General features: G+C 43.6%; 1 protein-coding gene across 1 annotated transcript in view; it reads right to left on the bottom strand.

Annotated features, from left to right (window-relative positions):
* Positions 1 to 3695: 3695 nt before the first annotated feature.
* The window catches only part of STX17 (syntaxin 17), a 34155-nt gene continuing 23804 nt past the window's right edge, over positions 3696 to 14046 (bottom strand). Inside the window, exons 7-8 of the mRNA XM_018568846.1 lie at positions 7464 to 7550; positions 3696 to 3929 (exon numbers count right to left, since the gene is read on the bottom strand). Of these exons, the coding sequence (XP_018424348.1) occupies positions 3696 to 3929; positions 7464 to 7550 (321 nt within the window). The remainder of the gene's footprint in view (positions 3930 to 7463; positions 7551 to 14046) is intronic.

The raw sequence follows: 14046 nt of genomic DNA, 5'->3' as shown, positions 1-14046 counted from the left end.
CATAACCCTAATGTAAATCCTAAAGGCCCTGTCACCATATACAGTGCATACTGGCACGGTTCGAGCCTGGAATGCACTGGATCGCATAGATTAAGTCGGGCCCCGTTCTAGGGTGGGAGGGGGTGTGGCGGTATTATTTATGTCAATGGCATCAGACACGGCCCCCGCCCGCAGTGCGATCATGTGCACTGGAACGCAAGGTCCTCCGATCCAGTGCGATCTGAAAAAATTCTGCATACACTACTTTTTCTGATTGCACTGCACCGGAACGGAGGGCATTCCTGTACATTGACACAAATGGCACCGCCACGCCCCCTCCCGCCCCAATTGATCTATGCGATCCAGTGCATTCCGGACTCCCTTCTTAACTGCCCTATTACTTCTTCCCTAGTAATTATGTCATTTTTTTGTACACTGTGTGGTGCATGCACCGTGCTGTGTACACCCCTGACTTTCTGGCATCTGTAAGGGTTCCGGGGCTGATGTAACTCCTGTGCACATACACAGGATTTACATCATCAGTGGCTTCTCAATGGCCAAAAAGAATGGCTTGGAGGGGAGGGGACAGAGCCTGCATTACACAGCACATGTTGTGCATACTTGCACGTTATGGTATGAGCCCACCAAGCACCCAGCAGTTTAATTACGCTTTTAAGTACATCTTCACTTTTGCATCTTTGGTTCATTTACCTTCAGTCGTGGTCCATCAATGATCACTGTGTGGTCCTGCTCAGACCTGCACAGCTTTTGCAAAGAAAACTTCCAGCTGGCTCCTCTTCACACTGCATGCCATGGCCCTACTCTTTCATATAGCACAACTAAACTCATGGCTGCCGACAGAAGTCCTCCGAAAGAGGACACGGGGAGACGGGGACGGAACGGCATGAGACAGGGGGAGATGGAAGAAGCCTGTGAAGACTGAGGAGGCAAAGGCAGAGACCCCGATGGAGGAGGCATCGCCAAGGGGCCAGTCGAGCGGCGAAGCTGAGGCGATTGGGCGCCGAGGCAGCACTGAAGGCTGGGCTTCCCGTGTAAGGTAGGAGCACTGTGCTGGCAGGGCCCAGCATAGATTATGCACAGCCCACCAAAGAGTCACAGGTGGGCTGTGCAATACCTTTTGGTGGGCTTTGCAGGATCCATGGGGGGCTCTGCAGCCTGCAAAGCCCACCACATATCCTGCACAGCCCCCCTGATATCTGACAGACTGCGGGGTCTCTGCAGGATCTGTGGGGGGCTTTGGAGCCTGCAAAGCCCCCCACAGATCCTGCACAGTGCCCCTGAGATCCGGCAGACTGCAGGGTCTCAGAGGGTCTCTGCAGGATATGGGGGGAGCTTTGCAGGATCTCAGGGGGGCTGTGCAGGATATGCAAAGCCCACCACAGATCCTGCACAGCGCCCCTGAGATCCGGCAGACTGCAGGGTCTCAGAGGGTCTCTGCAGGATATGGGGGGAGCTTTGCAGGATCCGTAGAGTGCTCTGCCGCCTGAAAAGCCCACCACAGATCCTGCACAGCCCCTCTGAGATCTGGCAGACTTCAGGGTCTCATGGGGGCTTTGCAGGATCTACCCAGGTGAGTGTCGCTCAGTGTGAATGGGGCCTTAATGTTTGAATATGCGGGTTTCTCTATTTTGCCTAAGGCAGTGATGTTGAACGTTTCTTAAACCCGAGCGCCCAAACTGCAATACTAAACTTATTTTCAGCGCTGGCACTTTGAGATAAATACATTGATTTTGCGTCGCAGTTTAGGCACTCTGGTTCAAAAAGGTTTGCCATCACTGATTTATGATGAAGGGCAAGTATGAGTGAAATGCGTTAGAGATTTTGTCCGAAGCATAGGTTGTATGCCGATTGAGGATTTAACCACTTGATGACCTGGGCGATAAACCCCCTTCCTGTCCAGGCCATTTTTTTTTGTATTCAGCGCTGAAATGAATTTTATCCAATTTTTTGGGGCACAGATAGAGCTTTCTTTTGGTGGTATTTAATCACCACTGGGGTTTTTTTTTTTTTTTTACTATATGAAAAAAGTACAAACAATTTTGTTTTCCCTACCTAATGTTATAAAACATTTATTACCACCCAAAATGTTTTGGTACAATATAAAAGACGGGGTCACTTCCGGTAAATAGACTCCAAACATGTCAAGCTTTTAAATTGCGTGCGCTTTTACCGCTCATCAGTTTAATGGCAGCAGTGATTGATGGCCCTAGAATTATTGCTTGCACTCTGACGTCTGCAGCGATATTTAACATGTATGGTGTAATCGGTTTTCGCACGTAGGTGAGCCCGACGTGTCTTTACATTTATACGAGGGGGCAGGGGACTTAAACTTTTTTTTTTTTTTGATATGTGACTGATTTTTTTTTTCACTTAGCAATATTGTTATCGATAGCAAATATACAATGACAGGTCCTCTTTATGGAGACATCAGGGGTTTCTAAGACCTTTAGTGTCACCAAAGAAGATAATAAAGCAGAGATCTGCTTCACCAGCTTCTTCTCTGACTAGCAGCCAGAGAAATGACAGCTAAAGGCGGAAATGATGTAATACACATCACTTCCGCCTTTAGAGATCGGAGGAGAGTTCAGCAAGTAGGAAAAATGCTGACCTCTCCTCTGTTTAGTGTGCCAGTCCGGCATTTAGTGTGCCAGCATACGCTTTGTTAACATACAAGCTATCGGACAGCTGTAGAGCCGCCCGAAGGCTTGTATGGAACAGCCGGTAATGGCTGTATACATCTTCTGTGGGAATCTGATCTCAGGGAAAAAAAAAGAAGACGTAGATTTAGGGAAAACCTGCTGATAGGAGGTTGCCGTCCGACTGTTTATTTACAACGGGCAGATGGCAAGCTGTTAAAGTTTACACACCGATCTTCAAATGACACAGGAGTGCCGTATTTCCTTACAGTTACAGTATATTTTGGGGCCGATTGCGAGCTGGTGTTTGCACCCTGTTAGCGGATTCAAGTGACTGACTTGTAGCAGCACCGAGTACATGTACTATGTATCCAGTGAAGTCAGAGAGCTAGGCAAGTAAGATTTTTAGATGCGAGTCCGGAATGACAGCTTGTGTATTCCTCTTGAGTTCCTCTATGTATTCCTCTATGAATTTGAAACATAAATGTTGTCTTAGAATATTAACAATTAATTTGACATTTTAATGTGAACACGACACTATACTTTAAATACAGATCTAAAAAATTTAATTTACATTTTGTGCAATAAAATGCCATTACTAAAAAGGTAATCAAAAATGCATAGAGCCACTACAATTACTAATAAATACCTTGTTACTGAACCCTTCCTTAAGGTCATTACTTTTTAGACTTTTAGTGTGTGTTGTCAGTTGTTTAAAAGAACCAAAATGGTAATATATTCTGTAAACATAGCTGCAAATCATACTTTAGGTCTGAGAAATGTTGGGTCTTACTTATGACTTCTGCAACAAAGAGAAAACAGGGCTGCAGTCTACACTTACCTCTCAGGGGTCACTTTGTTTACAAATTACAGTGGGAAGAAACTAGGAATGTGATTAGTCACTGTAAGCAACAGCTCTACTTTTCTTTGTTGCATAAACAGCACACAAATTACGGTGGTTTTACTACACTTGAATAAGAGCCTCGAGTGGCCTCAAAAGTTTGCAGTTTTAATCTACCAATAAAAGTTATCCCTTAAAATGACGGCACTGCATGTCCTTTAGGCAGATTTTTCTTCTTGGAGAGAATCCTTTGTATTGCAGTTCTCTTCTTTTACAATGTTTCCTTTTTTACTTTGTAACATTTTTCCACCTGTGAAGCCCAGAAGTCCACCACCAATCGCAGCTGCAACACCTGCTACTTTGAATCCTGCCAGCAGGCCAATTGGACCTCCAACGATACCACCAATGAGAGCACCTGCTGCAGGAAGCACTGACAGCTTGTATTTTAATGCCTAAAAGGGTAAATAAAAGATACATTCTTAAGTAGACAATATTAATTTACAAGCGACAATTTACAACTAATTATTTTTCTTGTCCATTGAAGGACACAGGAAGTGAAACCTTAGGGTAATACTGCCACCTATATTTGCCTTCTTGCAGCTACCCGGCACAACATTGCTCATATTCGACTTTTGGTCTATCATCGGACCCCTCTGGATCAGACATCGTGGGGTGAGCCTAGCAGTGATCCTTCAGCAATAGCGCACCACTTGAGCGCTTTCCAGACTAGTTCTGGCCAAGTTAACTGCAGCATGCTTTCTGAAGCCAGAGCTGTTAGCATTGCCTCTGTACTTGCTCTTTCTCTGAAGACTAACTTCTGTAAGTGGGCCATTCGGACTGGGCACTAGGAGCTCCCTAAGTTACAACAATTGCTGGGTGTGTATTTTGAATTTCCCCTTATCCACCGGCCTGTCTAGGAAAGGGTTTAATGCTGTGGGATGGACATCCTTTCACTAAATGGAATGTCATGCCCATGCACTATGTGGCCTTATTTGTGCCAAACAACATCGAAGGAATATCTTCCCACAGCTGCACCTTCTAGGGAGCCACATAGACCGCTTGGTCACCTCACCGGCCACCCAACCCTCCAAACTTGAGCATTGTCTAGTAGCTAGTTTCCCAGGTACCATGAGTATGCAAAGCCTACTCTCTTAACTTGTACTTTGCTTACTGTACTAAGGGGTTAGGGTCCCTTGATGGTGCTAACGCACATATCATGGTGTCGTTTGCCATTAAGTGTTGGAGTCTACACCCTCCTCAGTGTCCTCTGTGGCTCCATCGGGTGTTACGGTTTCTGTTCCCCCCTCAGAGAAGGTTTTTACTACAGTTATATATGACTTTAGGTTCAGCAGGGCGGGGGGAGGAGTGTGCTTTCAGTGTTGTCACAGGCGGCCGACCTCTCCTCCCGCCTCACTCAGCCTCCTGTAACAGATCAGGAGAGAAAGCGTTGTGTGGGCGGAGACAGCTGTCATAGGAGACCGAGCTGGCAGTGAGGGGAGGAGTCTGCCATGAAATGAGGCTGAGCTCTCTTCCCCGCACAGCCTCCTGTGAGGCCAATCCAGGATGGAGAGCGGTATACAAACATTCAACAATCAGTGATCGCTGAATGTTTGTAAATAGTTGGACACAGTATGAGTTACTACGTACATGTTTTGAATAAATGGGAAGTGATCTACATCACTTCCTTTTTATTCATGATTGTGTACATGGTAACTCATATTATAACCACAGTTTATGAAGTAACAGGAACACTCAGCACCAAGGAATTCTGTTCATTCAGTGCTGGGGCTGCAGAAAAAGAAATTGAGGACTCTGTGTCCTCAATCTCTTTTACTATTGTAAAAGGGAAACATCAAGAGCCTGTTTAGACCTGTGATATTTCACTGAAGCCCCAACACTAAAGTAAAAAAAAAAAATATTTACCAAAAATTTTTTTTTATGTAAAAAAGGTTAAAGAAAAAAAAAAAATTCGGTTTCGGCCTGACTTTTTATTTTTGGTTTCGGTCTCAAAATTTCATTTCGGTGCACCCTTAGTTACAAGCACTCAGCGATCAGCTGATTACTGAGTGTTTGTGAAATATAAGGTGTCTGTTTAGACTCAGTTGTCTGATGGTTGCAAAAATGGCACTCGGTGTGTAAAAGGTTGCTGACCCCTGGTTTAGACCTTTGATAATTCACCAGAGACCCCCCCGACAGTAAAAAATTATTTTTAAAAAAGTTAGAAAAAATAATAATTTTCAGTTTCGGCCTGACAAATTTTTAGTTTCAATTTGAAAATTCTATTTCGGTGCACCTCTAGTCCTAACCTCCTGTAGGCAGCAGTATAACCCAAAGGTTAATGATTTTCGGTGTGCTCCAATAGATTTCAAGAAAAAGGATTTTATGGAGAGTACAAAAATCCTTTTTTATAGTTCCTCTCCATCCCCCAATATTCCTATGAAAGACAACTTAATTTTTAGGCAAGATATGTTTAGATAAACCCCCAATCCCTTGAGTGCAGCCCACATGGGATAATACCTTCCTCCTCAGTCTTTACTCTGATATGGCCCTGAGCTGGCCCCACTTTAAAATGCACAGTGCATACTGCAGACCTATTCATTTCTATGGGTCGCTGTATTTATGGCAGCCTCAAGCAGTCCTTCTGAGTAAGGTGTACCCATAGGAATGAATGTGGCAGCATTATTAATGTGCAGTATTAAGAGGAAAGTGGAGGCCTGTGGATAATGAATGCTGTTGGCCAGGACCTGCAGATCTGCCTGCAGTCTGGAAAGGTGCAGCCTGCGATTCACTGGTGGGAGTCCTGAGACATAATGTGACTGCATAATAATTGGGTGCCTTCTCCATACACTGTGCCATAATTGACATATTTCAGACTGCCCCATTCTGTACACTGTGCAGTTATATAACATACTACTCCACTCTGAACCCTGTGCTCTGTGTTATATTTTCTATACCACTAAACCTCACAGTATATTCAAAGTAAAATAAGTTATTTGTACCATTAAAAGGAGAACTATGAGGCGAGTGAAAATCACTCAGCCTCATAGTTCAAGCTGACCTGCGACAATGAAACTGTTACACGTCAGCTCAATAGATTGGGAAGTAAGCGAACACATACCGTCGCTCGCTCACTTCTCGATCTATCCCTGCAGAGAGCCGTGACTGTCACTCACGGCTCTTGCAGGGATTCCCCCCCCTCCCCTGTCCGATCCTCCAGCGCTGACTGGCGGAATGGATGGGGGAGGGGCGGGTACAGTTGACTCTGCCTCTAGATAGGCAAAGCCAGCTGTCAATCACGCAGCTGGTTGGATCGACAGTAAAGTCTGGATCTGTCCCGGCTGCGGCTTTTCAGTATATCGCGAGCCGTAGCTCGCGGTATACTGAGTTTTGGGTGACGGTAGGACGCGAGTTTGTGTCCTCCCGTTACCCTTAGGAGAACTATGGGGCCTAACCCCATAGTTCTCCTTCAAGACTTCCGAATTGCACCACGTTTATTGAACGGACCCACTATTTCTAGTTTCTTTATATGACAAACTGTGTTTTTAAAAGTAAGCATACGCCAGTAGGTGTAATAAATATGTTGAATGCATGTTTTGTTTTATTTTATGAACTGGTCTGTGATCCTGTATCACAAACCAGTAACTAAACATTCACTGCGCAGCCATACCACCAACTTATGATACAGGGCACCCTCACCATTCAGCAAAATCTTAACTCTGAATTTATTTATTTTTTTAAATCTCTTAACTTTGTGCCAAGTGCAGGATGTCTGCTTCTTAGTACTTAAAGAATGAATGTGATAGCATATCACAGCAGAGATTGATTTCTTCTGTACTAAGCCCTCCTTCCTACCCATGTGTCATTCCTTTCTTATTTCCTTAATTGCTGTTTCCCTCAGCATTAAAGACGGCAGATCAATTGGGTTAATACAGAAGATTGCTAGTAGGCAGAGTACCATTGATTCAACAGCAGGAAAATATCCCTACCTTCCCCAGGTTTTTGGTTCCCTCTTCAACATTCACAGCAGCAGTGTTGACATGGTCTTCAATGCTGTCAATCTTCTCCTGCTGAGTCTAGATGCAAAGGAATTATGAGTGAGATTTCCTGCTGAGAAGCAGCAGAAATCCAATACACACTATTTAATTTTTGTAATCAGGGACCCTGCAGCAGCTTTCATCTGCAGCACTGTGTAGCCGCACAGCTGTTAATGGCAGCTCACTAATAGCACCTGATAAACAGTGCTGGAAGGAGGAAGAAATTAAAATTAAAGCTTTAACCATTAGACATCCATCTTCCTTTTCCGCTGTTGCTTTAACATTTAAATTTAAGCCATCAACATGTTTTAAAACAAAATGTTTTGTTTAGATTCCATTAATATACAGTGAAACATTTAACAGCATTGATTTGTAACATATACAATTTATAATTATTTTTTTTTAGTAAGAAAAATTGTACGGAAGCTTCTGTCACTGAATTCTTGACAGTGCATGCTCCATGGCTGACCATTATCCTTGCTTTATTACTAGTCACTGGAGCCCTAAACAATCGCCTGTTATTTTCTAATCCGATATACACATGCTTGTTTCAGTGACTCATCAAATAGTGAATGAAGGAGAAGGATGAGAACCCTAAAGCATATACCTTTAAGTACAACAGCCAGCAATAGAAGCTCTGTCCCCTGCCACAGACACCAATTATTGCCAGCTAGTGAAGAGAAGAAACCATATGTAAAGGTCCAAGTTAGAGTTCTTCAAATGTTCTAAAAAAAGGGCCAGTTCACTGTACTTTGGGCCTTAGGGGGACCAGACTGGCCAGTGAAAGTAGAAATTGCCCTTGCATCAGGGGTAATGCACCAGACAGAGTAGCCACTAGTCAAGAAATGCAGCGAGAGTAAAAAATTAAATGACCTAGTGTCTGTGGTTAATGGGAGGGGTAATAATGCCCCATTATTGGTGTCAGCGGAGGGAATATTGCCACCATTTGTGATATCAGTGGGAGGAATAGTGCCACATCATTGGTGTGAGAAATAGCAGTTGGGGGAATAGAGCACAATAGTTACTGTCATTGAGAATAGTGCCCCATGGTTTGTGTCAACAGCAGGAAAAGTTGACCTATTGTTGGTGTCAGTAGAAAGAAAAGTGCCTCATCGTTGGTGTCAGTGCCCCAAGGGCCAGCTATGGGCAAGCAAAGGGCCGTGTGTATATACGTATATACATATACACCAATATATATCACACACACACATATATATATACACATATATACACACACACACACATGTATACACACACACACACACACTAGGGGTGCGGAAATTAACGATTAATCCGTCGATTAATCGTTATTTCTTTGATCGATCAAAATAATTTTGATCGATCAAAGTACTCACCTCTCCGCCGGCTTCCGGGTCTTCCGTCGGAGATCCGGTGACGTCACAGACATCGACGTTCATAAATATTGGCACCCCTGCAATTCTGTCAGATAATGCACCACTTCAGGCAGAAAATTGTTGCAATTGCAAATGTTTATTTATTTTGTTTGTATTGATATGACACAAACAGTAGGAGAAAAAAAAAAGCCAAATCGTACAAATTCCATGCAAAACTGCAAAAATGGACTGGACAAAATTACTGGCACCCTCAATTAATATTTGGTAGCACAGCCCTTGGAAAAAATAACTGAAATCAATCGCTTCATGTAACCATCAATAGTTTTTTACACCGCTGTACAGGAATTTTGGACCACTCTTCTTTTGCCAACTGCTCCAGGTCTCTCAGATCTGAAGGGTTCCTTTTCCCAACTGATGTTTTGAGATCTCTCCACAGGTGCTCTATGGGATTTAGATCCGCACTCATTGCTGGCCAGTCCAGTACTCTCCAGCGCTTTGTCTAAAACCATTTCTGGGTGCTTTTTGACGGGTGCTTTGGGTCATTGTACTGCTGTAAGACCCATGACCTCTGATGGAGACCCAACTTTCTGACACTGGGCCCTACATTGCACCCCAGACTTCTTTGGTAGCCTTCAGATTTCATGATGCCTCTCTCCGTTTGTATGGACATCAGGGCCGATACCTCGGCTTTGCGGTAACAGCCGACGTGCCCCATGTACTAGTATCTGAGGACATCTACTCCGTCCTCGCCCTATGATTGGCCATTGGGCGGAGCTTCATACAGCTCTCCTGACAGTGGTTGAAGAGATGATACAACTGCTGTCAACCGCTTCTCTACTCGCTCAGCTGTAACCTATTAATACAACAGAGACAAGTCCCAGGAGTCACCCCGACTCTGATGACGGTCCCTGATTGGACACTACCTTAGTTATCGGTCACAGAGGAAAAGAGGGCTGCTAGGTTCTGATAAAGGGGGCATGTCATGGGAAACCCGTTAACCTAGGCTGACATGCAGTCAGAAGGATCCTAGTTCCAAGCAAGTTCCGAGGTTTCTGCCAAGTGCTAACAGGATTGTTCATATGAAGATTCTATATTGAATACTTGCTTGTGAATACATTTATTGCTTTTTACTAGGGCTGGTAATGATTAAAATTTTCGTGTTCGATTAATCAAATTTTTTAACAATCGATTAATCGAATAATTTCGATTAATCATAACGCACAAGGAATTAATGGTTAATTTCCACAGCCATAAATAATAACATAATTCCAGCGACAGACAGGCAGATAAAGGGGTGATGTTCAATGTCTAAGCTACACACCCTGCAAAATGAAATCTACCATCTCCTTTTGTGACTTTAATTGAGATTAACCCTGTTTTTACAAAGGCAGCCTTGCTGGGATGTAATGCAATACCACTTGTACAGGTACTTGGAACATAAAGAGTTATTGTTGAGTTATCCCTCGCTGGGAGGGGGAGCAGAGCTGCCCCCAGTGACCTGTCTGACAGGAGGGGCAATAATCTAGAGCTGTCACTTGCAAACACCAAGCTCCCATGTGTTAACCAGACAAAACCCAGAAGCAGAAAATATATAAAATGGAAACACATTGACTGAGTTAGCACAGCCCCCGTCTCTCCTTCCTCACCGCCTTCCCCTATGGGGTATATGCCGTTATAAGCAAGATCTGACATAGCTTGCAGCGTCCAACCTGGGGCCACTCATTAATTAACCCCCCTGCACTATTCCCCAGGGCTGGCTCTGTCAGAACAGCACATGTGCAGATCTCCATGACATCAACAGAGAAGAGAATACACCAAGTCCCACACAAGAAGGCAACCGAGCTGTCTGAATGGATCCGAATACACTCAACTAGAGTCACAGACTGTGACGTGACTGGACTCCTCCCCCCTTCCCTTCGTGAGCCGACGGAGCCACTTGGGGAAGGGGGGAGGAGTCCAGTGACGGCGATGTCCGTGACGTCACCGGATCTGCAACGGAACTCTTGGAAGACCTGGAAGCCGGTGAGTACCGATCAAAATTATTTTAATCGATAAAAAAAATTAACGATTAATCGAGGAATTAATCGTTAATTTCCGCAGCTCTACTTTTTACCTTTTTTTAAATAAAAACTTTTACACAAGGGAGGCACATTGTTTTTGTGGTCCCTGCTTATTAAATCTCCAGTTACCCTGACTGTCAAGGTGCTGCCCTCTTGTGGAAGTTGCCGTTCCTGTACCCCTAATGTTGTGAAGAATATGGCGCTGGGGGGACAATAGATGTGGTGTTGGACAATAAATCTATTAGTTACAATAATTAACTGTGATGTTTATATATAACAATAATTAGGTGTGAAGTTTATACAGTATATGAACTCCATTAGATACCCAGTTCATAATATGCACAGGGTTAGAATGTCTTGAGTCTATCTATGGTGCAGGTATATAGGTGTCCAGATCAGAGTTGCATTCAACTAAAGATTCAAGTCACAAAGACACAGTTCATGATTCAGTATGCATGATCAGTGTGGAAAATCTACTTGTGGATAGGGAGTACACAAAGTCACTTGACTTGATACAAGTGTTACTGATAAAAGTCCTTATAGACACAGTTCATGAATATGTTCACAAAATCAATAGGAGGTATACTTGCAATTGAGAGTGAAGCAAGTCCAAAGCACAGCATCAGGTGTTCTCTAGTTGAAGTTCACAGAAAGGGAACTGGAGTTCCTGAGTAGCAAAATAAATTCTCAAGGCTGAGTGGGAGTGGCTGCTATTGGAAACAACATGCAGGAAACTCACTGGACAAGCTCCTAGATGAACTGCAGAATTCCAGGGTAATTCAGCTAAAGTCTGACTCCAAAAGGAAGTTGCACAGGATTCAGGATGTAGAGCATTAACAGCTCTGGTAAGTTCAGGGTGGTAGGAGCTGCAGGGACGCCCAAGGTATAAGAATGTCTGTGAGGCTGCAAGGTCAGGATGGAAGCGGTGAGAAAGTGCTGCTGCCAGCATGAGTACCTTGCTCACACCTGGGAATTTAATTCCTTGGCTTAAGCCAGCTAGGAAGGCGAAGCTGCATGACACGTGGCTGTGAGTCAGAGAGAGAGGCGACGCCACCTGCTGGTACCAGAACGAAGAGAAGGTATGCATGTTACAGGTAGATATGCACAACACAATTACATCCAGGCATCCTTCTGATGAATTGGAGCTGGACCAAAAAATGTCCTGGTTGAGGAAAGGCCAAAACTACCTTATGTAGGAAAGAAGTTCTGGGCACCACCTTGTCCTTATTTAAGACCAGAACGTGTTTTTTTAACAGATAAAGCTCACAGTTTAGACACTTACCTTACAGCGGTGATGGCAACAAGAAAATCAGTCACAGTGAAGCACACAGGGGGAGTCACATGACAGACATCCCGTACACAATTTTTCATCAAAGAATGGAAAGCTATTGGTCTTTGGAACAAGATCGCGAATGAAAAAAATCTAACCCTTAAATGGTACTGAAGGCTAAATGCTGATCCGGGCAGATAGGATTTGTCCCACAAAGAAATTCTTGGGGTGAAAGTTCCCTCCCTTGCATAAGTAAAGTGTGCCTTACATGGGTGATGGTAGACTAGTACATGACGTTCTGGCCAGGACAGGATCCTTTCTACTACTCAAAGACTTCTGGTTCCTTCTTCATGGTTGAGGTACGCCACTGCTGTGGCTTTGTCCAACTAAATCCTGATCAGATGACCGTCCAGTTTGGGTGTCCAGCATTCCAGCAACCAAATTGCCAGAAGTTGGTAAATGGGAGACCAGATTCCTGTGGTGACCAAGTCCCCTGCACTGACAGGATGTCCAGGAAGGACTTCCCCAGCTCCAGAGCAAATTCCTGAGCCATCAGATCAGAAATAATCCAGGTCTTTGGTGTCAGGCAAATTAGGGGTCTGGAAGTAGAGAGTTTGATTTTTTTCCTGGGGAAGAAAAACCCTTAATTGAGCTCCACATATTCCAAGTAATGAGTCAGTTCCAGCACTGACTTCAGAAGATTCAGGACCTAGCCAAACCTTTGCAAGGTCTGGATGGTTCAGGCTATACGGTCAACCAGAACCTGTGCCAACTGTTCCCTCAACAGGAGTTCGTCCATGTATCCCACAATGAAAATGGCCTAGGAGTGCAGCAAGGCTAGCACAGGGGCCAATGCCTTGTTAAAACACCAAATGTGTGGAAGACAGGCCATATGGCAGGGCTCCAACCTGGAACCAAGAGAAAAGCATCCGGACCTTGAAAAAGTTCGGCTAGGTACTGAACCTTCAGAATGAGGTCCCTCGAAGGACATGCAAAGCTGATACTAAAATTTCAATGTTGGGCGAGCAGCGTCAATAAGGCTCCTCGGAGATCGGATAGGGATTCTGCAGGATAAGGCATGGAAGCATGTCTATGATCTCTGCAGTCAGAATGAGCAAAGCTACACTATGTCAGCAAGAAAGACCATATTATAATATGCATACAACAACCGTGCTGATCTATTAGGTCAATGCTTTCATATTTCCTTTAAAATATCCACATACCAAATGTAAATACCCACAGTACTTTTTGTTATATTTATTAAGAGTGTTCATGAAAACATGTCAGATGATACTTTCCAGGAAAAATGGTGCCAAAGTCAGAAAAAGGTCACTCCATTTACCTTCATCTGGATTATATAAAGTTGCTACATTAGCCCTTATACAGCTCAATGGAGTGTTCTTTTTCAAAAGTAATTCAGTGTGATAACCGGCATTAATACCACAGCTTTTACAATGCATCAAAGCAAGCATACACACTAAGGAAGCAGGTTTTAGGAAAAAATTAAATGTTTAAGCAGGTATCAAATTGTGGCTATTTTTTGGATGGTTCATTATCCAAAACAAAACTGTAAATAATGCACAATCACTTGAGCATAAGTTCCATATTCCTATTATCCCTTCATATTTTCCATGTGCAGTAAAAAGAAGAGATTTATGAATTTACAACTGGTACTTGCTGATAGAATGTGACATACTGATTATATTATCTGTACCTATATTAGCCTGTCATGTATAAAAAATATTACTGTCAATTAGCAGTTGCAAATCACATTATTTCTTCTTATGACAATAACATTTCATCAATTTACATATTCTGCCATCTGTGTTTATGTATACCCGTCACTGCCA

The sequence above is a fragment of the Nanorana parkeri genome, unplaced genomic scaffold (assembly GCF_000935625.1).
Source record: "Nanorana parkeri isolate BGI_ZX_2015 unplaced genomic scaffold, ASM93562v1 scaffold1252, whole genome shotgun sequence".
In the NCBI taxonomy this organism is placed as follows: Eukaryota; Metazoa; Chordata; class Amphibia; order Anura; family Dicroglossidae; genus Nanorana; species Nanorana parkeri.
This window is presented reverse-complemented; position numbering and strand designations above follow the sequence as displayed.